At 38.1% G+C, this 26,197-nt stretch overlaps 1 protein-coding gene across 1 annotated transcript in view; it reads left to right on the forward strand.

The window, feature by feature from the left end:
• The window catches only part of LOC115929913 (alpha-N-acetylgalactosaminide alpha-2,6-sialyltransferase 2-like), a 29,371-nt gene extending 9,987 nt beyond the window's left edge, over positions 1 to 19,384 (forward strand). Inside the window, exons 7-8 of the mRNA XM_031000040.1 lie at positions 17,625 to 17,776; positions 19,120 to 19,384. Coding sequence (XP_030855900.1) covers positions 17,625 to 17,776; positions 19,120 to 19,384 — 417 coding nt within the window. The remainder of the gene's footprint in view (positions 1 to 17,624; positions 17,777 to 19,119) is intronic.
• The last annotated feature ends 6,813 nt before the right edge of the window (positions 19,385 to 26,197 follow it).

A 26,197-nucleotide genomic window follows, 5' to 3' on the forward strand; every position in this document is an offset into this window, starting at 1 on the left:
CCCCCCCCCCTCTCATTCTCCGGCTGGCTGAGTCGATGTGAAATTTCGGCACGATTTTCAAATTTTAACCCCCCCCCCCCCTCGAAAAATTCCTTCATACGCCCCTGTCATGTAGATCCTCAAGTAGAGCTCATCAATACATAGACTATTATATTCAGATCAAGATAGACACAAGGCAATCAGTCTACTTAAAATGCACACACATTTAAACATACGGGACTAGATCTAGAGGTCTAGGCCTACATTTAGTAAAGCTTGACCCGGCCCACTCTCATGCATTACGTCGTATTATCAGCTTTATTCGTCATAAAAATGAATAATAAACACAAACTTTGGTTTCTTACCGTACAAACGATACTGGAGTGAAAGAAAATCACTGCAGAATAGCGGATTATGTACAAGATTAAGATGTTGCTTCGATAAGAATCCCGTTGTTTGCAAACGGGACAGCTGATCACGGCGAAGGTAAAAATGTACTAGAATTATGTCCCGGCATGCTTTGCGATGAAACAACCGTGAAGACACGGATAATTATCTGGCGGCCGCCAGATAATTATCTGGCGGCCGCCAGATAATTAACTGGCGGCCGCCAGATAATTAAGTGGCGGCCGCCAGATAATTAAGTGGCGGCCGCCAGATAATTAACTGGCGGCCGCCAGATAATTTCTCTTAAATTTATTTCGTAGGTGGCACTAATGGGCTTCCGTAATATTGTACGTTATGTGATTGAATCAAGGTTCGTAAGCTTTCTTCGTCGTATTAGCGGTCTAATTGATCACTCCATATAGTACGTTTCATGACAATTAAGATGGCTGTTTCTAAGCCAATTGGAGATGTTATCGCAGAAGAACTTGAATGTAGCATATGTCTTGATAGACTCGAGTCTCCTCGCATGCTGATGTGTCTCCACAGTTTTTGTGAGCATTGCCTGGAGGGATTGGCTGACCTAAGTTTGGATGGATTCATGAATTGTCCTACTTGTCGCAAACGTACGATTATTCCTAAAGTTGGGATCACCGGGTTCGATCCGGACTTTCGCGCTAATAAACTTCTTCAAGCACTCAAAGACAGTACAAGTAAGTCTGGGGAAACAATACAACAGAGTTGTTCTTTGTGTACATCGTCCAAAGCTTGTTTGTTCTGTGACGAATGTGATTTAAAGATGTGCCGAGGGTGTGCCGAGTTTCATCTAAAGATGCCGACGTGCCGAAATCACCAGACAGTTCCTTTGACGGATGTCTCCAGTGAACGCGTGTCCGTAGAAAAGAGCATAGTTATTCGTAGATGTCCTCGACATGATGAACGGTTCAAGTTTTATTGTAAGACATGCAAAGCTTGCATTTGTGCCGACTGCACTGTTCTTGATCACTCCAAGGTTGATGGTCATGAATGCGTGTACCTGAAAGAAATCGTGCAACAACAACGTCGCGATGTAGCCAAACTGGTCACACAGGTTGATATGAAAGCCAAAGATCTGGATTCGTTTTTCTCCAAGATAGTTGCTACAAAGCAAGTACTATATCAGAAAAGTAGTGACATTGCCAAAGAAATCGAAATCGAAGTTGCTAAAATTAAGACAATGCTCCTTGAACAGAGCAAAGACTACGTCGAAAAGAATCAAGACGCTATAAATGATATCGAACAGAGAAACAGATCAGCGAAAATAGCTATCGAGGAGGTCGCAAGAGTTCTTCATCAGGTCTCTTCATCAAAGGATGATCTCGAGGTGGCTGGAATGCACCATAATCTCCTCGAGTCGGTTCGGAAGATGACGGGCATCGAATCAGACGCTACCGCACTTGACAACTTACAAACTGAATTCAAGACCTTGACATTGAAGTGTACTCAAAACAGTTCTTCTCACCATTCGTCAATAAATCTTGTGGAGCAAAAAACGAGTTCTAGAGCGACAGAATGTACCACATGCAACAAGGTATTATGCAGTAGGCAAGAAGGATAATGGTAATCTAAGTGTAGTCTATGCGACAGACAGTGGGCAGATGTCGTGTCATAATGTCCAAAAGGAGCCAAGGCCAGAAATACATGCAGCGTACGTTCAACAAACTATGAATTTTCGTATGAGAGAAGCGTGTCCCAAACCAAATGTATATGGTATGGAAGCTACTTATGGAGCTAATCTAATATCGTCCGCAGTAGGCCAACGTTGTTTCCCCCCTTCTGACAGAACCTTTTGCCCGTATGATATTCTACCAAATGGACAAATATGCTGTTTAGAGGGAGATAAACTGTTCAAAGGGTCGACGTCGATTGCTCTCAATACTCTTCGTTATCCTCAACAGAGGGAAGTCACAAGACACAATGACAAGATTCATCAAGGACACTCTATGGCTGTCAGCACGAAAGGATATGTTTATGTTACGACTGAAGATTTGGATTGCTTGCTTCAAATAGCACCGAACAACGTTGTTTCGCCCAGCCATGGTCCCATTGGCCTCATGATTCCATTGGCGATCACCACCTGCAATACAAGCCCATGCGAAACTATCCTCATCGCTAGCAAACCAGCTTCAGTCTCTCTCATTGACGGCCAACAGAATATTCGATGCATCTTCAGCGATAGGGAAGGAGTCGTCTGGGAGAACGCGGCATTAACATGTAGTCATGAAAGACGAGTTTACCTTCTTTCAAGTCAAGATTCCAAGATTACTCTGCGAATCTTGGACAAAGAAGGGAATCTTCATGAAACGATTTTCAGAGATAGGCCTTTGTCATCACAAAAGCCACCATCACCAGAGCAAACCAACCTATTCAACTTCGGTGGATTTTCAACTCCATATCCATCAATGGTTCAGCATCCGGCTCTACTCCAATATGGACATGGGTTCCAGTCACCTTATGATCTCCAAATGCAGGCAGCACCCACCCATAGGCCACCTGCAACGCAATCAACAAATCCAAGTTCTCCAGCAACCCAGCAGAGATTAGCACCCCGTTTGTCAATTGCTGTGGCGTCGAATGGAGACATTGCTGCAGTTCTAGATGAGAATGAACTTGTTCTGATCACTCTAGAGGAAATCGATGTTTGCAAGGCCTAAAAGTACTGTCATTTCTCAAAAGAAAACATCATAATATGCATAACGTGATAATAATAATAGGCATTTCTATAGCGCCATCTATTCAGATAATTCTATTCCGAGGCACATTTATTATTACCCCGGCTTTAGCCTAGCAGTCGTTTATACAGCGCTCCAGCATTTCAATTTCAATTTCAGGGAATTATTTCCTGCCAGGTACCCATTTACATCACCTGGGTTGAGTGTGGCAAATGTAGATCAATGTCTTGCCAAAGGACATTAGTGCTCGGCGGGACTCGAACCGCGGACCTTGCGATCGACAGTCCGGCGACGTATCCACTCGACCACGACACCTCTTCAGTATAATTTTGCTAACTTAAAAAGGAAGATAGTGATAAATATTTTTAGTTAGTACATACAATTGTCGCCCATTTCATATATTTGTTTATTATGTATATGTGGTGAATATCATTTAAACCTGTCATTTGCCATTACAGATTGTATATTCAAAATACTGATATTTTTTCTTAAATATAAAGTAGGTTCAAAGACTCTCACTTGTTCATACCAACAGGATGGCATTCTTTCAATTTCCAAAGAGAACTCCCCATCAATATTTTGGTATTGTTTGTACCCTGCATAATTAATATTTCAACAAGATTATTTAGCCAATGAAGTAACTTACACATATTTTATTTCTTAACTTTTAGTATTTCAATTTATTGATTATATAAAAAAGATTCCTGTGTCGGTTGATGGAAATTTGAGAAAAATATTGACAAAGGCTTATGGCCGAAAATTCGTGTAATTATGATCTTTCCCTCACGGTTGGTGGTTGTTTTATTTATTCTTACTTTTTATTACGTTTATTTGTATGTATCCTACTTGAATTGTGTTAATTAACAAATATTTTATCAACAATTTCTTGTAGTGTTTCACTCCCGATTCACTGATAGACGGTATGAGTTCTGCTTCTGATGAATTATCGAACTCCATTAAAAAGATAATCGCATTATTATGATAAACTGTGTGTATAGGTAAAATGAAAAGAGTATTGTGCTGAGATCTGTGAATTATGGCTATTCATCGGTTGGCGATGGTTAAGCGGGAGGCTACAATTTGATTAAAAAGAATGTTCGTTCATGTCGTTGAAAACTGAATGTAAAAGAAAATATAAACTAAATAATTATAGCAGAGGTAAACTAAACTGGGACTGAAATTCGGTTTGGAAATTGTTATGCTGCTGTGATGTTTAGCTTACCTCTGACATATCAATTTATCAATCTAGGTATCAAATATGTTAAAGAAATCATGATACACTAAATTGTTCTTATTTGAATTAATTTATGTAGCAATTATTTCCGCATGCATTATACATATGATAACTTTGCCCATTTCTTTGAGTTCGGGAACATCAGCTTGTTTAACCAATCTTGTAACTTAGCTTCAATCTTTTATCATTTGTGTACTCTATCTTTCTATACATCTTCATTTTATTTCACCTGCGTGTACAGATTTCATCTATATTTCTTCATTCTAATTATCAAACTAGAAACCTTCATTTCTTTGGTTTAGAAATCACTGTCTCCATCATTCTTCGTGGGCTACCTACTTCGTTATTGTTGCAATAAACCTGTAAAATTATTTCTGTTTTAACAAATGGCAATTGAGAATGAAACAAAAAAATTCACATGTAAATATTCAAAATATTTGTTCGATTTTCAATATATTTTAAGGCGTTATCAATGTACTATTATGCATTGCACTTTTAACTCTGTAAAATGACCAACTTAAGTTCTTATTTCTATGTTCGATGATAAACCAAACCAAACCAATACAATACCGTGTCCGTATTAAATCATTATAATTGTTGAAACGATATTTTTGAGTTCCTTTTTATGACTCACATTGTATTCTATTTGAAGAATGTATTCATGAATTACTATACATTCATGCCAGTATATCAATTTCACATCGACCTTTACTCTCAAATTAGTTTGATAGATTATTGACCTACTTGCACCTGTATATAGAGGCACAAAGTTAAACATTATAAATAGAATTATGCCCATTTGTTATTGGCTGTTAAAGGGGAATTAACCTCAAACTAAATGATTACTTCAGTTTTTAGGCTATTTAAATCATTATCTGAAAAATATATAACATCATAACATACATTTGTCGAAAGGGAGGACGTAACTCTTTTTCAGAATCCTTCGTCTTTCGCGGCTCGAGAATTTTCAGAACGTCGCCATTGTGTTTGCGCACGGCCCGTTCTATGGCGTATTGCATGGATTCGACTGCTATTGCGTACGTGCGTTTCTCTGCTGTAAAGTGTAAAATGATCATTGCAGATCACATCGTTTTTCCTTTTGTTTTAGAGGAACAATTCGTCGCTGTTTTCACGAAGTGACGGTAGTGAAAAAAAATTGCATTTACTTTGCGTTACCTTTTTCCTCACCAGGCGCGGATCCAGGATTTCTTAGGGGGGGGGGGGGGGGGGGGGGGCCCACTTTTTTTTTTTTGGTCCGAAAAAAAATCGTAACGACTCAGCCAGCCGCTAAATAAAGCGGGGGGGGGGGGGGGGGGGGGGGGGGGGGGGGGGGGGGGAAGAGGACACTTTTTTTTTTTTGGTCACGAAATTTGAAAATTTGACATTTTGTTCCGTTGGGGGGGGGGGGTGAGGTCACCTTTTTAGGTCAGCCATTGGCATATTTTTTAAATTTTTTTAAATCAAATTAAAAAAAAAAAAAAATCACAGAAAAAGGGGGGGGGGGGTTGCTCCAAAATACACACATAAAAAACCGAAGGGGGGGAGGGTCAACCCCCTAACCCCCTCCCCCCCCCCCTTCTGTACGTGCCTACAAGTCTGAAAATAGTTTTCCCCTCCCGCGCAAAGCGCGGAAGCTCTTACGTTTCATTAAATCATTGGAAAATCATTGTACAGTTTTTTACTCTTAATCCTCGTCTTAATTCACCCCCCTCTCCCGCGCAAAGCTCGGAAGCTTTTACGTTTCATTAAATCATTAGAAAAAGAAGACGATTCGTTGTACCGTTCTCGACTCTTAATCCTCATCTGAATTAAGTTTTCCCCTCCTCCCTCCCGCGCGAAGCGCGGAAGCTTGTACGTTTCATTAAAATATTAGAGAAAGAAGACGATTCGTGTACCGTTCTCGAAAAATAATCCTCGTCTGAATATAGCTTTTACGTATCATTAAATCATAAGCGAAATAAGACTATTCGTTGTACCGTTATGACTTTTAATCCTTGTCTAAATTCAGTTTCCCCCCTCCCACGCGAAGCGCGGAAGCTTTTACGTTTCATTAAATCATTAAAGAAAGAAGACGATTCGTTGTACCGTTCTGGACTCTTAATCCTTGTCTAAATTCAGTTTTCCCCCCGCTTCGACGTTTCATTAAATTTTTAGAGAATGAAGACGATTCGTTGTTCCGCTCTCGAAAATAATTTAGTTTCCCCCACCCGCGCGAAGCGCGGAAACTTTTACTTTTCATTAAAGCTTTGACGTTTCATTAATTCACTAGAGAAAGAAGACGATTCGTTGTACCGTTCTCGACTCCTTGTCTGAATTTTAAATATGTTCTTTGTCTATTCCCTTTTCTTCCTACGTCCTCTTCCTTTACACTCCTCTCTTTTTTGGCCGGGGGACCACCCCACCGCCCCCCTGGCTACGCGCCTGCTGTCAGATGAACATAATTATGTTGATACCTTGTCCGCCCCGGAAGCTCAGGGGTTTAAGGTTTTAATTTACGGTCAGATTAGCATTCAGGGGTCCGCCTTAGCGCCCTAGACGGGGTCCAGGGGGCAGAGCCCCGGAAGTTCAGGAGTTTAGGCATTTATACGGTCAGATGAGCATTATTTTGATACCTAATTGTTACAATGGCAGGTCACTAATTGGCTTGGGGTTCAGGAGGCGGAGCCCCGGAATCTCAAGGGTTTTAGGCACTCAATTACGGTCAGATGAGTATCGAGGGGCCCGCCTAAGGGCTCTTGGTTGGGTCCAGGGGGCAGATCCCCAGAAGCTCATGGGTTTTAGGCGTTTAATTACGGTCAGATGAGCATTTTTGATACCTTATTATTTGTGACACTAGCAGGACACTATTTGGCGTGGGGTCCAGGGGGCAGAGCCCCCAGAAATCAGGGTTTTAGGCATTAAATGACCGTCATATGAGCATCTAAGGGCCCGCCTTAGGGCCCTAGGTAGAATCCAGGGGGCAGAGCCCTTAGGATTTTAGGCATTAATTTTAATCATGGTCAGATGAGCATATTTTGATACCCCTTTATAATGTGACACCGGCAGTTAACTATTTTTTCTTTCTCGCTCTCTTTCTTTCTATTTCTCTTTAATATACTTTTTCAAAGAAAGTGTGGGGGAGGGGCTCGAGGATCCCGATCCCCGCCGTTCCGCGGGCCCTGATATGCAGGCATCTCAAGAAGCATTTTCTTGCCTGGCTGTAAATTTAGGAATTTGTCATTTCCAACAAACGCATGAAGTGAGGAAAATTATCTCATTTCAGCATTATTTGTTAACCACCGTTATGGAATTATAAATAAACCACGTTTGAATTCTATTTATCCAACCCCCCCCCTCCCCTATCAGTATGCCAGTGGGCCCCCCCCCCCTCCGATCTACACCTTGTTGGCGGGAAAATTGCAACTGATATCCCCCCTTCTTTTCTTTTCTTCTTCCTATTTTGTCCTTCCCTTTATCTCCTCTTTATCTTTTTTCTTTCCTTTTCCTTCCTTCTCTTTTATTTTTTTATTAGGGGGGGGGGGGAGGCAAGTCCTTCCCCCCGATATCCTTCTTCCCTCTTTTCTTTTCTTCTTCCTCTTCTTTTTTTTCCCCTTTCTCTCCTCTTTCCCTTCTTTTCCTTCTCTCTCTCTCCTTTTTCTTTTCTTTTTTTTTTGCGGGGGGGGGGCCAAGGCACGCTCTGCCCCCCCCCCTGGATCCGCGCCTGTTCCTCACTACCGTCACTTCGTGAAAACAAGGACGAATTATTACAACCAAACACTTGACTTGGCAGTACACGATGTTTGACGTGTATTGCATTTAACGCGAGCGCCGCGCGCTACATCAATTCTCCTTGCGATACGTCATAACCGGAAGTTCTGAAGGAAAATTTCGACAAAATGGCAGCTTCCTTGGGGAACAGACCACGTCGTAAATATTAGGAAATGGGGTCTCTTTATTGTACTTGCAAGACGATATTATGTGGCCTTTTTATTATAAAGCTTTTTATATCAAATGAAACGTTTTTTTACTCTCTATGTTATGATAATGCTTCATAGTCAAGCGGTTAATTCCCCTTTATTGGTACACGACCCTATCACCATTCAAATTGATTTTTAATATACCTCTTTATTAAATATTAGACCTATATATACATATATATATATATATACACATATTTCATTTTATATTTAAACTATAAATAATTATATGTATAATTAAAAGATGCAAACTTAATAGGCTTTTTCATTTTTGGTTTACTGTGCTTTTTGTGAATGCGACCTAGCTTTTCCATGATATTTTATATGTTGTTAGCTGTAGAGCCTTACTCTTTAACCTTCTGAAAGTGACAATTTATTCAGAATATCCCTGAAGAAAGAAAAAAAACTTATAAAAAATATTTTTTTTGTAAACCGCATCCGTTTCACAAAACTTGATATCGATAACAAATTGCAATAAGCTACTAAAATTGATTGGCATTGATTGGCATTGATTGGCTAAAAGAAAATTTGTCATGCAATTCTAGTATTTGTAACAAGTTGTAACAAAACAGATCCCATGTGCCTTTAATTTGGGAGGTTTAAAATTAGAAACTGAGGGGTATTAGCGCTACATTAAATGTATACTACATTCTTATGTTAGATTGGCTTCAGTAAAAGGGGGAGATGTCTAGCGGTGATGTCCGTGGTACTTCCGGTCAGATCTCAGTCACGTCTTTCGGACGGTCCCAGACGTAACTAATCATTCTTATTATAAACGTCTGTAATTTTTTAGATGTCAATCAAAAAAGTGTGATTTTTTTCTTCTTCAAACCTTTAAATCTTCATTAGCGAGTACAGCTCAATCCATCTTTATATGCACTTGATATGTATTCAGAGTAAAATAACTTATAAGAGAACATTTGTTCATATAAACTTCAAGATGGGCTACGACCATGCTGTGGATCATGCAATCAGTTTTTGTTGACCACTCTACGTTATACCTCACGTCGCTTTTCTTTTCACTTTTTAAAAACTCGCGTCGTACCATGGACCTATTACATGGTCGTACCAGTGATGAGAGTTTAATTCTCATCCCCCCTGGTCGTACTAAGCAAGCCGCTATATGGCGCTTCAAGTCGTGTAATATCCATAGTTTCCAACACGGGGGGCTGATACTTCTTGCCTGAATATCCTCGCTGCCCGGATATGAGGTGATGCATGGTTGTCGGAATATAGGTACAGGTGTATATTGAAAATTATCAGAAACTGAAGCCACTCCCTCCCCCTCCCTCCCCCTCCCCCCGACGTGCCCACGGTGAGAACACAGGTTGCATTATGTGCACAGTGTGATATGTCACAATGTAAACTTACACTTCAATTAACTGTTTTACAGTGTCAGGTATCAGTGTGTGTTTAGAAATTAATCATTATGGATGACGTGTATGAATATGAAACCGATCATGTGTCGTTTTACTATGATGGTGTAAGGATATAGAGTGCTTTGTGTCCATAGCCAAGTGTATTATAAAGTAGCATGTGATATTTTGTGTTTACTTTGTAGCATTCTTTATTGCATTCATTCAGTATAAATGAAAAAAAATCATACATCTACATTGATATACAGTGCGTCCCAAAAAAAAACTATACACTTTTGAAATGGCTGCTGAATAAATAATATATGATTCTGGGGGGGAAAGTTTTATATGTATGGAAAGCTCATAAACTCAACTTTTATATGACACCAAAAGGTCAATTCCGTAGGCTCCAAAGGATTTACCTCTCACAAATTGGAAGGCTACTTCCTGCGCAACCTAATTTCCATACCCTTTGCAAAAGTGAGCAGTGTTCACCCAAGCATGAATTATTTTCGGACCTTTTGGTGTCATATAAAAGTTGAGTTTATGAGCTTTCCATACATATAAAACTTTTCCCCCCAGAATCATATATTATTTATTCAGCAGCCATTTCAAAAGTGTATAGTTTTCATTGGGACGCACTGTACATAACATATTAAAATGTAAAGAAAATTGTACAGCCCTCATATATACATAATATAGTTAAATACACAGTACATAATGTCTTCAAATTAATTATACTGAATGAATATCATAGATCGAAGCCTTCCCCTCCCCTCCCCCTCCCCCTGACAAACAACAAACATATTAATAATATATGAGTATTGAATTTGAGGTATTAATCAGGTAATAATTAATTTATTGTAGCTTTAACTAAATGAAAGCTGTTACTAACTAAACAATTGTAATTACGCAGCTGTCTAATCAATAATATTCACCGTCCAGTAGGATTTACCATTCAACCAATCAGAAAGATATAAAAGTTTTCATGAAAAAATATCCCTCACCATTTATTCTATAAATTCACATTTCCTTCCAAAAAATTGAAAGTCATCATACTGCATAGGATGTGAGCTTGATACGTTGAAGTGCATCAAACAAAGTCTATTCCAAACACTAATGAATAGTGCTTTCATATTTTATATTGAATTCTCAGGAGTGTGAGTATTTTTTTTTATTTTAGAATCATTTCATTCAGTACTAATGTTATGATATTAGTATACGGAGTACTTTTTGTTCACATGTAAGATGTATAGGAAAAGATGGAGAATATGGTAGAGGACATAGTATTTAATTAATTTTCATTTCTGAATAAACCTTGGAACATGTGATTGACTGTTTTAAAAAAAAGGTGTCATTGTGGATATATCACCGAACTGTGAATCTTATTGTTTGTGGTCCGAGTCGCAGCCATGGCAATACGATTACCTGGCAAACTATTTTTGTACACGGCCACTCTCCACCCAGGAGGAAATGGTTATCTTTGAGGATTGTCAAAAGCCAATGTGACTGATTTTCAAAGGGATACTCCCTAAGTAGTGGAGATGGTGCACACTTGTGTGAGGGCTAGAAATATGCAATTCATATTATAAATGTAATATATTTATCAATATCTCAAAATGAAACAATATAATTATGTATAAATAACAATTTTATTTCAGCAAATTACATACATTTCTATAGGCCTATATATATAATATATTATAACAGGGTTAACTTAACACTTACGTTCATGCCATTATATCAAATTCACATTCATCGACTTGTATTACAAAATAAGTTTGATAGTTTATTGACATACTTGCACCTGTATATATACAGGCAAAACGTTCAACGTTAATAGAAGTAGGCCTATTTGTTCTAAGCTCTTAATGACACACGACCCTATCACCATTCAAATGCCTTTGTAATCTACCTCTTTATTACATTTTAGACCTACATACATTATATATATTTTACTTAATTTCATCTTATATGAAATATAAATAATTATATATATTATAGGATGCAAACTTAATAGGCTTGTTTCATTTCTGTTGAACCGTGCTATTTGTAGGCGACCAGACTTTGCCATGATTTTATTCAGTGTTGCTATAGCTGTATGATTTAAGGTCTTACTCTAAATCATCCATGAAAGAAAGGGGATAGAATGATATTAAGCTTTCAAAGTGATAATTCAGAGTGATAATTTATTCAGAACATCCCTGAAGAAGAAAATATGATAAATGGAAACCAGGATCCGTTTAACAAAACTTGACATCTATGACAAGTTGCAACTTTTACAAGCTACTGAAATCGTCACATTTAATGGCTGAGAGAGAATTTGTCATTCAAAACTAGCATTTGTAACAAGTTTGAACGAAACAGGTCCCATGTGCCTTTAATTTGGAAGGTATAACGTTTAAAATAAGCCAGTTCACGGTCGCAATCTGAGCATGAGCAGAAATAGGTCATTGCAGAACAAATTGTGAAATACACGGAGACGAAATACTGGATACGTGCTCATGAAAGTTATGTAATCATTATTCATTTATGCACTCCATGATACACAGGTGGAAGTATTCTTTGAAAAAGGGGGGAAAAAGGGCTATTTATGTAGCACATCCATCGCCGTAGGAGTGATTATTTCAAAAATTTACAAAGTGGGACCTCTTCATGTTTGAAGATCTGTGGATATTCGGGGTCATTGCAGTAATGTGCTAACCGTGAACTGGTCTATTGAGACTGAGGTTAGATTTTAAAAGGGGAGATGTGAGTTGTTCTAGCGGTGATGTCCGTGGTACGTGCGATCAGATCCCTGTCTTCGACTTCAAACTGACTCCGGTTCTGTGCAGTGAGTCGCGTCTTTCGGATGGAAAGGTTAAAGGTCGGTTCCCAGACGTCTGTAAAAATCAAAGGGAGACACACAGCTCCAGTTTGTCAAATAGCTCGCTATTTCTGATTCTGGAAATTAGCCCGATCATGAAAGAGCGTGCTATTTGACAGGTGAAGACACAAATAACGGGCTATTGCTCGGGAAATCTTCCTAAGATATCTTGGGCTAGTTTGCAAAATAGCCCGCTATTTGTCCGGTCCGTCTTCACCAGCCCAAAGACTCGCTATGCGCTAACACTGAGTAAATTATCTCGAGCTAATTCTCGAGCTCGAGTTTCGAGTTTCGAAACGCGATTTGTAACATCGGGCAAATTTTCCAAATTAGAAATAGCGGGCTATTTAGCAAACTCGAGCTGATGAAAACAGGCCTTATATAAGAGTATAGTTAGGGTATCAGCCGGGGTATCAGTCAGTCGTTACTGTTTACGGTTTAGTTGGTTTGGCCTCATTCAAAATAGGAATGGATAGTAATTATTATTATAATAATTGGCATAATTGACCACTTTGTGTTGCAGGTGTGGATATTAGACTTGATCTTAGTCTTAAAGTTAGACTATTTTAACTTCCTAATATTATCTTGCATTCAAAAGTTTCCATAGGTATCTGTAACTCACAACTAGACCTACAAGTTAAAATATTATCTAGAAATTTTCAGCGAAATAAACTTGTTATGTTTTTTCTACATATTTGTTAATCCCTAACCTTTTGCTGCATATAGTGAAGACCTGTAAAATCTTGATTTGCTTAATGTTGGTTGTCTAGAAGGACTCCCATAAGAAATAAAAGTTGACACTGCCTCAAAGCATTTGTATGTGCAGCGGTCATCTTTAACAAATATCAAATATCAAATAAAATGCCCTCCCCGCCCCCTCCACATCTATGAAAAAATTAGGACGAGAAACTTTTCAATTTTACACGGCCTTGTGCATGCTTCTTTTTTTTCCTTCTCCGCAGACGTTTTTTCAATCTGGAATCTGATGGGCTGATGCGATGCGTTTCCACAACAAATCGTATGTTAGATTGGTCTCCATCCTAGTTTGGGCTACAGTGGGTACCCTGGTATACATCGCTCAGAATACAATTAACGGAGCATACAGAAGAGACAGGTGGGTGAACAACATTTCCCCCCATTAAAGTCATTTCTTTTCATAGAATTAGCTAGCACTGTTTCTAATATTGAGATTCATCCAGTTATTGAGTTAAGGAGATTAACTTAAGGAGATTAACTTGCTAAAAACCAGACCACACCTCAAAGTAGTCCTAAATGATTCATAAATTTCACATGTCGCTCTAAAGAAAAATTGAAAGTACTTAAATGTTTCACATATTTCTATCAATTACAGTTGGAAATCAATGTCTAAGACACATCTACTGTTCATAGTGCAAATCTTATTTAAGCCTGTGCTATCAATTGGAGCTCTCCTGGCTAACTCCGCCTTGATTTTGGGCCAAGTATGGGTTGCCCCGCCCCTAGAGTCGAGTTATGTCAGAACCGCCGTGAAGAACCTCTGTCACTTTGAGTGTGATTATGAGAAATGCACTTAATGGGACCTCTCCATGATTCAATGATCGAATGAAGATTTTAAATGTTTTTGTGACATTTGCCAACTACAAGATGTTCTTCTGATTAGAAAATCTCATTAAAAGAAGGTTGGAGAGTTTTTTTTTTAATACTTTTTTTCTTTGTGAATAGTTTCATGAATTTTGTTGTGGACCTAATCATTTTTTTAACTGATTCAATTTTGCAGATTTGCTGGTGATGACTTAGCTGAATCACACCAAGTTGTCTTAGAACGTGACCTTTTATTCCTGGGAAAAGAGCATCAATTGAATTATCCTTTTGATGTTCAGGAGCAGAAAACAAGACTAAAGCATCCTTATCCATTCATCACAATTGCTCCAAATAATTCAGAACTGTCTTTCAGGATAGATAAAAAGTTTAAATTTTCTGTAAGTACAAGTTTGGTTCGATATATCTCATAAATCAGAAATGGTATTCTTCTTTATATTGCTAATTTGCTATGATGATAAGTGAACGAATTCCTCTTTGTAGTATGAGATACAATATTTGGAAGTATTAAAGGATCAACCTCTTAATATATTATACTTTTCTTTTTATTTAAAAAACCCAAATATTGATGGCAAACGAAAGTCAATAACACCCGAATCTTTTAATACACTATTGCCCTGTATCAGAAGCCTTTTATAGAAGAGTTACGAGAACTCATGATTAGAAACCATTTATCTCCACTTTTGCACAACACTTCTGATGGAGTGTCATAAGCAACTGTGTGTTGTAAATGGAAAGCTACTGAACTCCCTTCAAAATGGGACGTCAATGTCAGAGTTCTGTCTATGAAGGGACTCTGCTTCATGTACACCATATCAGAAAACTACCAGAAAAACAATGAACTTGCTAGAAAAAAAAAATCTAGGTGATAGGAAAAGAAAAGCCCTCTTGTAATGTTTAGGGGAATTTATGTTGAGTTTTTTACCGGTATAGTGGAATTAACAGTTTTGTTCTTGAGATTTTATTGTGGGCTACCTTATAGTCTTATACAAGAAGAGTGTCTACGATGAACTCTTATTTGTCCATCCCTGTGATCATTTAACAGCATTCTTAACTCCAACCCTACACCTTTGACCAAATAAAGCCCAGAACAATAATCGCTGGAGTAAAAAGTCGTATCACTTCATAAGGTTGTGCTTATTGCAGGGGGAGTTAATTATGTGCTGGATCTCGGAAGTATCGAGTTTCAACATTATTTTTCATCATGATTGCACGAATAAGCTCATTTAATATTTCATAAACCTCTGTTTCTTCAAACAGTCTTGTCCGTATTCGTTACAAGGCAAACTACAGGAGTCCCAATGGGCTTCCCAGTACTATCAACCAGCCGTAAAGATGATTATGACAGATGGCAATATTAATCAGGAAGAATACAAACGTTTGAAAACATACCATATGCCATTTGGATTCTTTGATGAAAATGAGCTCAAGTTTGAAGGTGAGAGTGCTGTGGGAGGGGGGGGGGGGACTGAACCGTGTAGTGATGTAAATATATGTAAAGAAAATGTTCTTAACAAAAAAAACAAAAAAAAACAAAAAAAAATTGCACTGGAAACTGAATTTAAATGGTTTTTAAAAACTTTTTTTGTTTACTGTTATTTCTTTATTACCAATTTACCCATGTAAAGATGTATCATTCCAATGTATGTTTGTCCCATACGTCCTACCAATATCAAGGATAATATCAAGATACCTCTTCTAGTACTATATCTTAGATCAGACTAAATAACAAGGAAACTGGCACTTGTGATGTTAATATTATTATTTGTATTTATTCTCAATATTCTGGAACAGCAAATATTCAAATACCTGTGACTTGTACATTCATATCAGCTAAATTCTCTTATTCCAGCTTTGTAATGGATTTTATGTCCGTACTTAAAATGATCATGGATAATGCTAAAAATAACCAAATTGTGCTGACAATGCTTTCAATTTTTATCTTTTTTCATCAGAGCTCTCCAAGACATTGAAACTGTTTTCGGAGGAGGAATCCGTTCTTGGTTTCGGGAATCATCACAGACCTCGATGCGTGAGCTGTGCAATCGTGGGAAATGGAGGAATGCTGAATGGATCTGGCCTGGGCAAGGAAATAGACAACCATGACATGGTGTTCAGGTAAAAATCGTACCGTGTGTCTCGATTTCAATGTTTTGTTTTGGAACGAAGTACATTTGGCTCATGTGAAATTAGCCTGTGTAAGAGGACTATTTCTATGAACTTTATTGCTGCTGGAAATGCATCTGATATGTTGTTAAAGGACTTTATTCTGCAGTGTTCAGATATACGGTGTTATGATTTAGAAAAGAGCTATTGAAATGTTTATAACCTATGAAATATCCCTGTAAAACACCGTTTATGAAGTATTACTATCTTATCATTAGCGTTCAGAAATTTATCCGTATAGCCTCATGATAGTCACTCATGAAGGTGCAATTTGTTGTTACCCTTTTCCCTTTATTTGTAGAGTGTTTCAAACAAACCCCCTCGTCTTACCCAACACTTGCAAAGATATTCTTTTGCACAAAAAAAAGGCAAAAGAATAGTATGTTGGACTCAATTATTGTTGTCTATGATGTGCTTGATGTAACCTAAATCAGCAGTAACACAAGATATTTGTAGATGATGGATGCATTTAGGAAATTTAACACTTAGTTGTGATTTTCAAAAAATGTACAGGCATTCTTAACCTCACCATTAACTGAGTGTTTCTTACTTACCTTACTAGGTGTATCCAAATACTAGCGAATTCAAGATCTTTATCTAGTATGTTACCTTTGAATGAAATCTAGAACTGAAGTTGAAATTCCTCCATTTTATTTCAGAGTTAACCATTGTCACAGGAGAGGCTATGAACATGATGTTGGTACTCGGACAACTCATTATGTATTCTTTGACAGATCCCTCATCCATATGCAACAGGCTGATATACCAACAGACAAGGTAGACAATTAGTTGAACGTCGATCACAAGCTCTGGCGACAATTATTGCTCCGCAAATAATGTCCTACTCTAAACTGAAACGTAACTTCAAACCTGGACCAAACCCTTTTAGTAACCTTAGTAAGAAGCTGCATCTTTGATTAAGTTTGATAATTGACATTAGCATTTTTGCAATAAATGTTAAAGGTAATACAAAGTTTTGGTATGGGGTCATGAATTTGGTTCAAATGAACATATTGGAAGCATATGTGATCCCACAATATTTAGTGATCGTTGTCGCGGTTGAAATCGAGTCGAAAGTTATTTAATTGTAAATAATAAACTTTTTCTGTTGTATAGCTCCCTCTCAAGGTCAAGATATTAATTAAGCTATGAAACAATGGTTCTTGACTGAAATCGACCAATTAGCTATTCCCGTTTTGAAATTATATATCAAAACTACATATTCTGAGATTTTCATGGTCGCAGCTACCGTTGTACGGCCGAAGGCGCTATTCGAAATTTATCAAAACCTACCTTTAACTTACATGTATTTTAATGGTCAATGTAAGTTCACCGAAATGTTTGTTTTGTTTTGTTTGTAGTATATTTCATATAATCATTGCTTTATTCTTACAGGGTATCAAGTGGGTCTTCCTGCCTTGTAGATTAAACGACTATCACTACATCTCAGAGGTCGTCAAGGGAACTAATCCTAAACAGAAGCTGAAAGCTCAAGCTGCAGACGTCAGACTACTGCACCCAGACTTTGTCAGATATGTTCATAAAGTGTGAGTACTCTTTCAGCCCTTAAAGGTATAGACCAGTTCTGGTCATGGGATTGCATTGTGAAAGAAACGCTGTATAATCGATCAGAAAAGGTTGATCATCTAGCATATAAGTATTGGTGTGTACTGCAGGGTTCTGGAATCATCAACATGATAAGAAATTTGGCCCAGTCTTGAAAAAGTTACGAGCACCTGTACACAGAAAGATGTATATGGGACTACGCGATATCTATCCAGTTCGGATCGATATGATAATTTACCAAATATATCAATTAGTAGGCGGTTTCCCGAAAAAATTGTATCATCACGTATTAGTCAAAACATATTCTTTCACGTGATTGGTAATAACAGCTTCCATTCCATTTTTTTGAGAGGGGGGGGGGGCGTTTCCGAAACTGGTCTATACCTTTAAGACAATGATTGATCAACATCAATCTATTGTTTCTCAGCACACTGCTAAACAAACCGGTTTTTGGCCATTTGAGGTTATGTATTCTTCTGTTTTGTCTATTTTTTTTTTACCGGACTGTTAAGAAAGCATGTTTATGCTTGTAAGTAAGCAACCAGGGGACTGACAGCTTGAAATCCTCTCCGATGGACTTGGTAATGAGGATGTAATGCCTAACTAAAGAACATTAGTGCATCGACTTGGTTTCAGACCCAGGACCTCCCAGTTACATGACCACTGCTCGACCATCGAGCCATCGCGTCTCTTATGTTGTCAGTCTGATATTGACCTCTTCGGTACATGAACTATGGTATTAATCATTATCAATCATGCTACCACTAATCAGGACATAATTTTGTATGATTTAAATATTTTACATACCATTTAAATACTGCAACTGTCTCTCGTACTCTCCTGAATTTACCTATAGAGGGGATACGATAAACTATTTTGCATCAGTAGAAATATTTGTTATTGCTTTTTTCTTCTTGACTGTGAAGTAGAAGTTGTGGGTCCAAATCCTAATATGGTACCAAGGTCCATAGACAAGGAATTTGATCTACTCACGTTTCAGTCAACTCATATGAAGTAAATGGTTCTTTGCACATAATGCCCCCTCCCCCTTCTCCCATCAGTAAAAAGGAAAAGCAATAACGAGAAAGAAATAGAGAGGTACAAGAGAAAATAACAGAAATAAAGAATATCATGATACGATCCCTCTTTTACACTCTCTTCAATCAATGGCCTAATAGTTCTCCCGCATTTATTAATTCAAGCAAAACCCATGCCAACAACCCCCCCCCCCCCCCCAAAAAAAAAAAAAAAAAAAAAAAAATTGCCACTGTATATACATATCACCTATATACATATACTATATACATTCGTTTGATGTTTTCAGCTGGATGCGGACTGAGTCTTTCCGTCCAAGTACGGGTGCTGTGATGTTCATGACGGCTCTCCATTCTGGATGTGATTCTCTCAGTGTTTATGGCATGGGATTCAATCACAAGTACACATCTTACTACTACGATCAAACCTTCACTATCTACAAGAATTTGAAACAATGGCACGATTTTGCAAGAGAGATTGAGATCATGAAGAAATTGGACAAAGCTGGTATTATTAAGTGGTACAAGAGAGATGTGCCTGAATTTTATTCGTAGCCAATTGCTGGCAAGACGCACTGTTTTTGTCCCATGATACATTATTTTTTCTCTATTTTTTTAATGGAATTTGTATGAGCTGACTGAAATCCTACCAAAAGGAGATAAGATATTGAAAGCATCAAAGCTTATGCGCTTCGCCAGTAATGGGGGGGGGGGGGACAGCTAGCTGCCCGAATATGATTTAAAAAAAAAATCTTTTCTCATTTATTTTAGTGACAAATAATACTTTCACAAAATACATATTATGCTCAAATTTTTGCTCGCTCGCTTCGCTCTCTAGCCGAATTGTGAAACCAGAAAATTACTTTTTCGTGCAAGGGGCTATATAGCCCCCCCCCCCCGATGTTCCGGTATCGTGCTTCCATTATGACCTTGTCAGTATTGGTATATTGAGTTGGACAAAAACGGTCCCCCCCCCCCCTATTGGAAAATCCTGGATCCGCGCCTGAGTGATGTGTAGACAAAACAATACAATTACCCAAAGATAGAAATTTTGGAACACGTAGAATGCAGCTTGGAACATGTACATTGCAATAATTTGAATAATGGGAGTGTGTAGGCAAAACAATATTATCCCGTAAAGATAGACATTTTCGAACACGTAGAATGCAGCTTGGAACATGTACAATGCAATAATTTGAATGATGGGAGTGTGTAGGCAAAACAATATTATCCCCTAAAGATAGAAATTTTGGAACACGTAGAATGCAGCTTGGAACATGTACAATGCAATAATTTGAATGATGGGAGTGTGTAGGCAAAACATACAATTACCCAAAGATAGAAATTTTGGAACACGTAGAATGCAGCTTGGAACATGTACAATGCAATAATTTGAATGATGGGAGTGTGTAGGCAAAACAATATTATCCCCTAAAGATAGAAATTTTGGAACACGTAGAATGCAGCTTGGAACATGTACAATGCAATAATTTGAATGATGGGAGTGTGTAGGCAAAACATACAATTACCCAAAGATAGAAATTTTGGAACACGTAGAATGCAGCTTGGAACATGCACAATGCAATAATTTGAATATAATTCGAGATATATCTCACTAAAGGCTATTATACTCTCAAACAAATCTACACCATTAAACTTCAAGCTCACTCACACATGATAATGCGACACTTTCGAAGCTACTTATTATTTCGAGTTCATGTATATACAAACGGCAACAGTTTCAATATAAAATGTAAGTTCTTCTCACTTAAATCATTGGTCTGGAAACAATTATTTGCCCATTGTTGTATATTGTATAACATTTTCACTAACGATGAATTTACATTGTAATGCAATTTTCAAGTATCTTAGATTTATTTAGGAGAATAGAAGATTGATATTGTTTAAGTTGTTCGATAACATCACTAAATTTGATTTGATTGGAGATAATATCTCAGCAAAGGCTATAAAGTCTCAAACAAATCTACACCATTAAACTTCAAGCTCAATCACACATGATATATTGCGACACTTTCAAGGCTACTTATTATTTCAAGTTCATGTATATACAAACGGCAACAGCTTCAATATTAAATGAAGTTCTTCTCACTTAAATCATCGGTCTGGAAACAACAATATTTGCCCATTGTTGTATATTATACTACATTTTCCATAACGATGAATATACATAGTAATGTAATTTTCAGGAAGACCATACTTGTCACTTGTTATATTTGTTATATGATACTAAAGCAAATCGTTACGCTTGTCGATAGGATAATGTGAATAACGTGTCGAATAATAACATCATTACGTGCTATTATTAACCGGACTAGACATGTAAACAACAATTTAAACATGCATACACTTTTGCCAGCAAGCAAGTTTTTCAACAAAGAATACAAAATGTGAACAACGTTTTACATTTTAGTCAGGACAGTTTAGAAGATGCTTTAATGTCCTATAGTTGAACTGTAACAATTGTCTTCTAAAGTCTTCCATATATAAATTTAAAGGAGGTCAATAATCATTATGAAGGTTGACACATCAATATATATTGTGCATACATGTAACAATGTGAAAATATTTTTTCTTTGGGGGGGGGGTGAGGGTGTGGGCAATTCAGAAAGGGACCGATATGTGAAAAATTGGGTACTATAGGATTTCCCGGCCAAATTCGCGAGTTTGTCATTCAAATTCATTTGTCTTGCGTTCAAATTCGACGGTTTTAGTGCTGTCGGGTATATCTCGGGTTTTTATTCCTTTTTCTAGATTTCAAATCTATGAAGTTTCCGTTAGAATCTATGTATGTTTCATTCCAATTAATGAACAAATTTCTTCTTTCGCTATTTGGTCATTCGATTTAGCGCATCACGATTTTCTGACATCGCGACGGTGTAGGCCTACTTTTAGCATTCTAATTCATTTGTAGCATTCAAATTAGCACTTTGTGCACTAAAATTAATGGTCAATATACATTTCTCGTTGTTTAAACAATTTTTATAGCTCATTCTTTTTCTTTCAAGATCGTTTTTTCATGTGTATTTCATCCTATTTTATTTTCTTGCATTCTCTTTATATACTTTTAGATTTATCAGATATTCATCAGCCTTTAAGTTTGATTGTTAAAAAAAGACTTACTGTACATTTACGGACTTGATGGTCTCAATATTTGTGTAAATTTTCATGTAAGGAAGTTGTTTGTCTTGTGTTTCATCATAAATCTATCACAATTTCATTATGGAGGAAGGGTACAATATTGTGACTGGGGTAGGTGTTTTCGTGTCCCTACTTTTCCGGGGTATATGAACATGTCCGTTCAGAGATGCCATATCCCTTGTTTCGCCCCTTAGGAGTTATAGAATAAGATCTGTGGTACAAAAATGTATATTAAGCTTGCTCTTTTAAAAAGTCCCTTCCTGCCTACTTACTAACATTAACCTAATATATATTTACAACCCTTCGTAATGCACACTAGATACCGACAAAGTAAAATTGAAGTGTGAAAAAAAGTAGATTGCTTGTAATTTCTAAACTATAGTTTTGCTAAAGAATGTGATTTTGTAATACAACAAACCTGTGAGGGGATAGCATAGAGCTATATAATAAGACTTATCATATAGCTCTATGGAGGTAGTCACTTCCGTCACCTCCTCCCCGTTCACTGGCTTACTGATGGGGGGGGGGGGGGACCAGTAACCCCCCCCCCCCCAATAAAATCAAACATGGTTTATTTCTAATTTGATACCAGCAATTTACAAATGCTGCTAAAATGGCATCATATTCCCCTGGAATCCCGGGGCTCTACCCCCTGGACCCTTCCGAGGGCCCTAAGGCGGCCCCTAGATGCTCATCCGTCTGATCGTAATTTCATGCCTTAAAACCCTGAGATTCTGGGGGCGCCGCCCCCTAGGCCTCACTCCAAATTAGTGACCTGCCAGTATCACAAATAAACCTTATCAAAATGCTCATCTGACCGTAATTAAATGCCTAAAGAACTCTTGAGTTTCATGGGGCTCCGCCCATGACTCCCGCCGGGGCTTTGCCCCTGGACCCCACGCCAATTTAAGCTTTTTGCTTCGCTCGCTTTGCTCTACCTGATCGTAAATACTTGAGCCCCCCCCCCCACACACACACACACCCAAACGTTTCTGCTCATTACGCCACTGGCCCCTCTTGCTCACTATGTTCCCTCGTCCCTCGCATTTCGTCCCCCCCCCCCTGGTCATGAAAAGAAATCGCCGCCCCTGATTAAGATTGTAGAAGCCCTAATTGATTGGAGAGCCAGCCAGCTAGCTTAAATATATCCTATTTTCTATCGTCGTATATTTCTTTGTTTTTCCTTTGATCTATCCTCTTCTCTTTCTTTATGGATTTCCCTGTTTTTCCTGCTTCATATCCTCTCCCCCGCGCCCCCCCCCCCCCGCCCTCTCCGGGGTCGGAATGACCGCATGCGTGTTACCAAAATGTCCGGTAAAGCTTCACTATTTATAAAGGAAAACAAACTAAATAAACTGAGATTCCAACCTTTACGTCAACTCCAAAGTTCTATTAGTAACACGCTGTCTTTACCGATTGAAATGACGATGAGTTGATGACAGATTGATTTGTATAACTAGATTTGTAATACTTGTTTTGAACAAGTATAGGTGGGCTGTTTCAATTAAAATTTAAAGGGCACATTTGTAATAGCTTATTGTCTCAGCTTCAACATACTCGAAGCTCAGCAAAAATGAAGCTAAAACGGCAAATCATGCATTTTAACTGCATTGTTTAAAAACTGTAAAAGTTTGTTGCAATCCTTCCCCCTAACATTCCTAACTTGAATAAAGATATTACGAATACGAATGACAGGTGTTAATTTGAATGATAAAAATTACGCTTCGACAAGTGAATATTAATTTGAATGCTAGTTGAGCAGTTTCTAAATTGAATGACAGATCTATGAAACCCTTCGACCAAAATCCTAAATTAAATACAAAAACTGGAAAATTGAATGATAATTGGCATGGCAAAGCCGATCTGCGCTAACGTAAATGCAAAGTAAATGAATTCGAATGACAAACACGCGAATTTGGCCGGGAAATCCTATATTAGTGCACAAAGTGCTAGTTTGAATGCTACAAATGAATTAGAATGCTAAAAGTACACCGTCGCGATGTCAGAAAATCGTGTTGCGCTAAATCGAATGACCAAATAGCGAAATAAGCAATTTGTTCATTAATTGGAATGAAACATACATAGATTCTAACGAAAACTTCATAGATTTTAAATCTAGAAAAAGGAATATAAACCCGAGATATACCCGACAGCACTAAAACCGTCGAATTTGAACGCAAGACAAATGAATTTGAATGACAAACTCGCGAATTTGGCCGGGAAATCCTATATAAAATTATAGAACAAATAATGAATTCGTGCATCCTGGAACATTAAGAAAACCGAAAATTATGCACGCTAGATAATTATTAATATACATGTAAAGGGAGAGAAAGAGAGAGAGAGAGAGAAAGAGAGAGGGGGAGGGGGAGGCGGTAAATAGAGAGTGGAACAAGGAAAACAAAAGTGGTGGGGGTAAACAGATGTGAGCACTGATACGAGAGGAAAGATAAAAGGTGAACAAAATAGAGTCGGCAGTGAGAACGAGAGAGAGAGAGAGAGAGAGAAGATAAAAAGAAAGAGAGAAAAGTAATGGTATACTGACATAAACATAGAGAAGGGAGAGCCCGAGAGGGATGAATGAAATGATAGATGAAACTGGAGGAAGACCAGGGTTTGTGTGAGAGAGAGACTGGAGATATGCACACTTTAAGTCGATTTTTAAGTTGTAGAACGCATTTCGCCAGTGGACTGATTTCGCCGTGATATACACGGCGATATGCGTCCGACCCAAGACACATATCGCAGAAGACGGACGTGTATCGCCAACCAATTTTCGGCGTTCTGTGTCTTAGGACACAGAACGTCACCCGGTCACTCTGGCCCCTGACACCGGTGAAACACCGAAGCGCCGTGAGCAACTTGTATGGTGGATATGTGCGCTATATAAATATCAAGTAGTATTATTATTAATATTATGTAATGCTATAGGATATGGAATAGCAATTTACTCTTTAGGGACTTTTGAAACATGTAGTTGATTTCACAGTTGATTTCACTTTGTTGTTTTCACTGTTGATTTCACATTGTTGTTTTCACTGTCCGCAGTGCCAACTGCTGTGTATTATTATACATGGACCTGGGAAGCGGGGGTGCTGGGGGTGCTTTGCGAAAATAATTTCGCAGTATATATATCTCAGCGGCCCCGGTGAAAAAAAAATCGTTCCCAGGGCCCTGTATTATTACTCATATCTGTTCATCGCCTCTACAAGGCTATTTGAATAAACAACAGCTTTAATTGTTAGTCTTCCTGGAATAAGTTTCAATTGATGTTTAGAAATTTCTGTTTACACCCAGTAGACCCCGCTGGTTCGAGGACAAAAGAAAATTCTGACTTTTTCAATAACAAGATCGAAAACATGATAATAATTTACTGGGTGAAAAGTCAATAGTTTTTTTTCACAGCAATAAACATCATAGTCGTGGTTAATTTTTGTACGTGGCACTACGTGGTAATGACATATCAGATAGTTTCATTAACACCAGGTTTACAATTTTAAAGAAAATTGAATTTAAATCCTTGACCATGATCTCTCATTCTTTCTCTCTCACTCTATTTCTCTCTATCTTTCTCTTTCTCTCTCTCTCTCTCTCTCTCTTTCTTACAATACAATTCTGAAAATGCATGTGCTTCGCGCGTAATGGGGGGGGGGGGGGGGGGGGGGGACAGCGAGCTGCCCGAATATGAGTTTTTTTTTATATCTTTTCTCGTTTATTTTGGTGATAAATAACACTTTCACAAAATACATATTACGCTCAAATTGTTGCTCGCTCGCTTCGCTCACTAGCCGAATTGTGAAACCAGAAAATTACTTTTTCGGGCAAGAGACTATAACCCCCCCCCCCCCCCCCCGCCCCCCAGGATAAAAATGTCAAAAATTGTACCGGTATGGTGCTTCTAAAATGACCTTGAAAAAATGGTCTGCGCAATTTTCAAATTTCCGCCCCCCCCCCCCCCCTATTGGAAAATCCTGGATCCGCGCCTGTATAAAGGGGATATTTCTGACTAAATATAAGCATTATCACACTTTGAGACAGCCACAGATAAGTGAAGAATGGTTGATAAAGATTTAATTTCCATTTATTTGATGTAAATCACAAACATTTAGCAAAAAAATTGTCCCTCATACAAATGCATTTCCCCGCCAGTGAATGGTGTATTCCTGGCCTTAACAGCTGGATTGCCTCTTTGAAGAGTGTCAGCTAGCT

Source organism: Strongylocentrotus purpuratus, unplaced genomic scaffold (genome assembly GCF_000002235.5).
Source record: "Strongylocentrotus purpuratus isolate Spur 01 unplaced genomic scaffold, Spur_5.0 spur5_scaffold_6, whole genome shotgun sequence".
Taxonomy (NCBI): domain Eukaryota; kingdom Metazoa; phylum Echinodermata; class Echinoidea; order Camarodonta; family Strongylocentrotidae; genus Strongylocentrotus; species Strongylocentrotus purpuratus.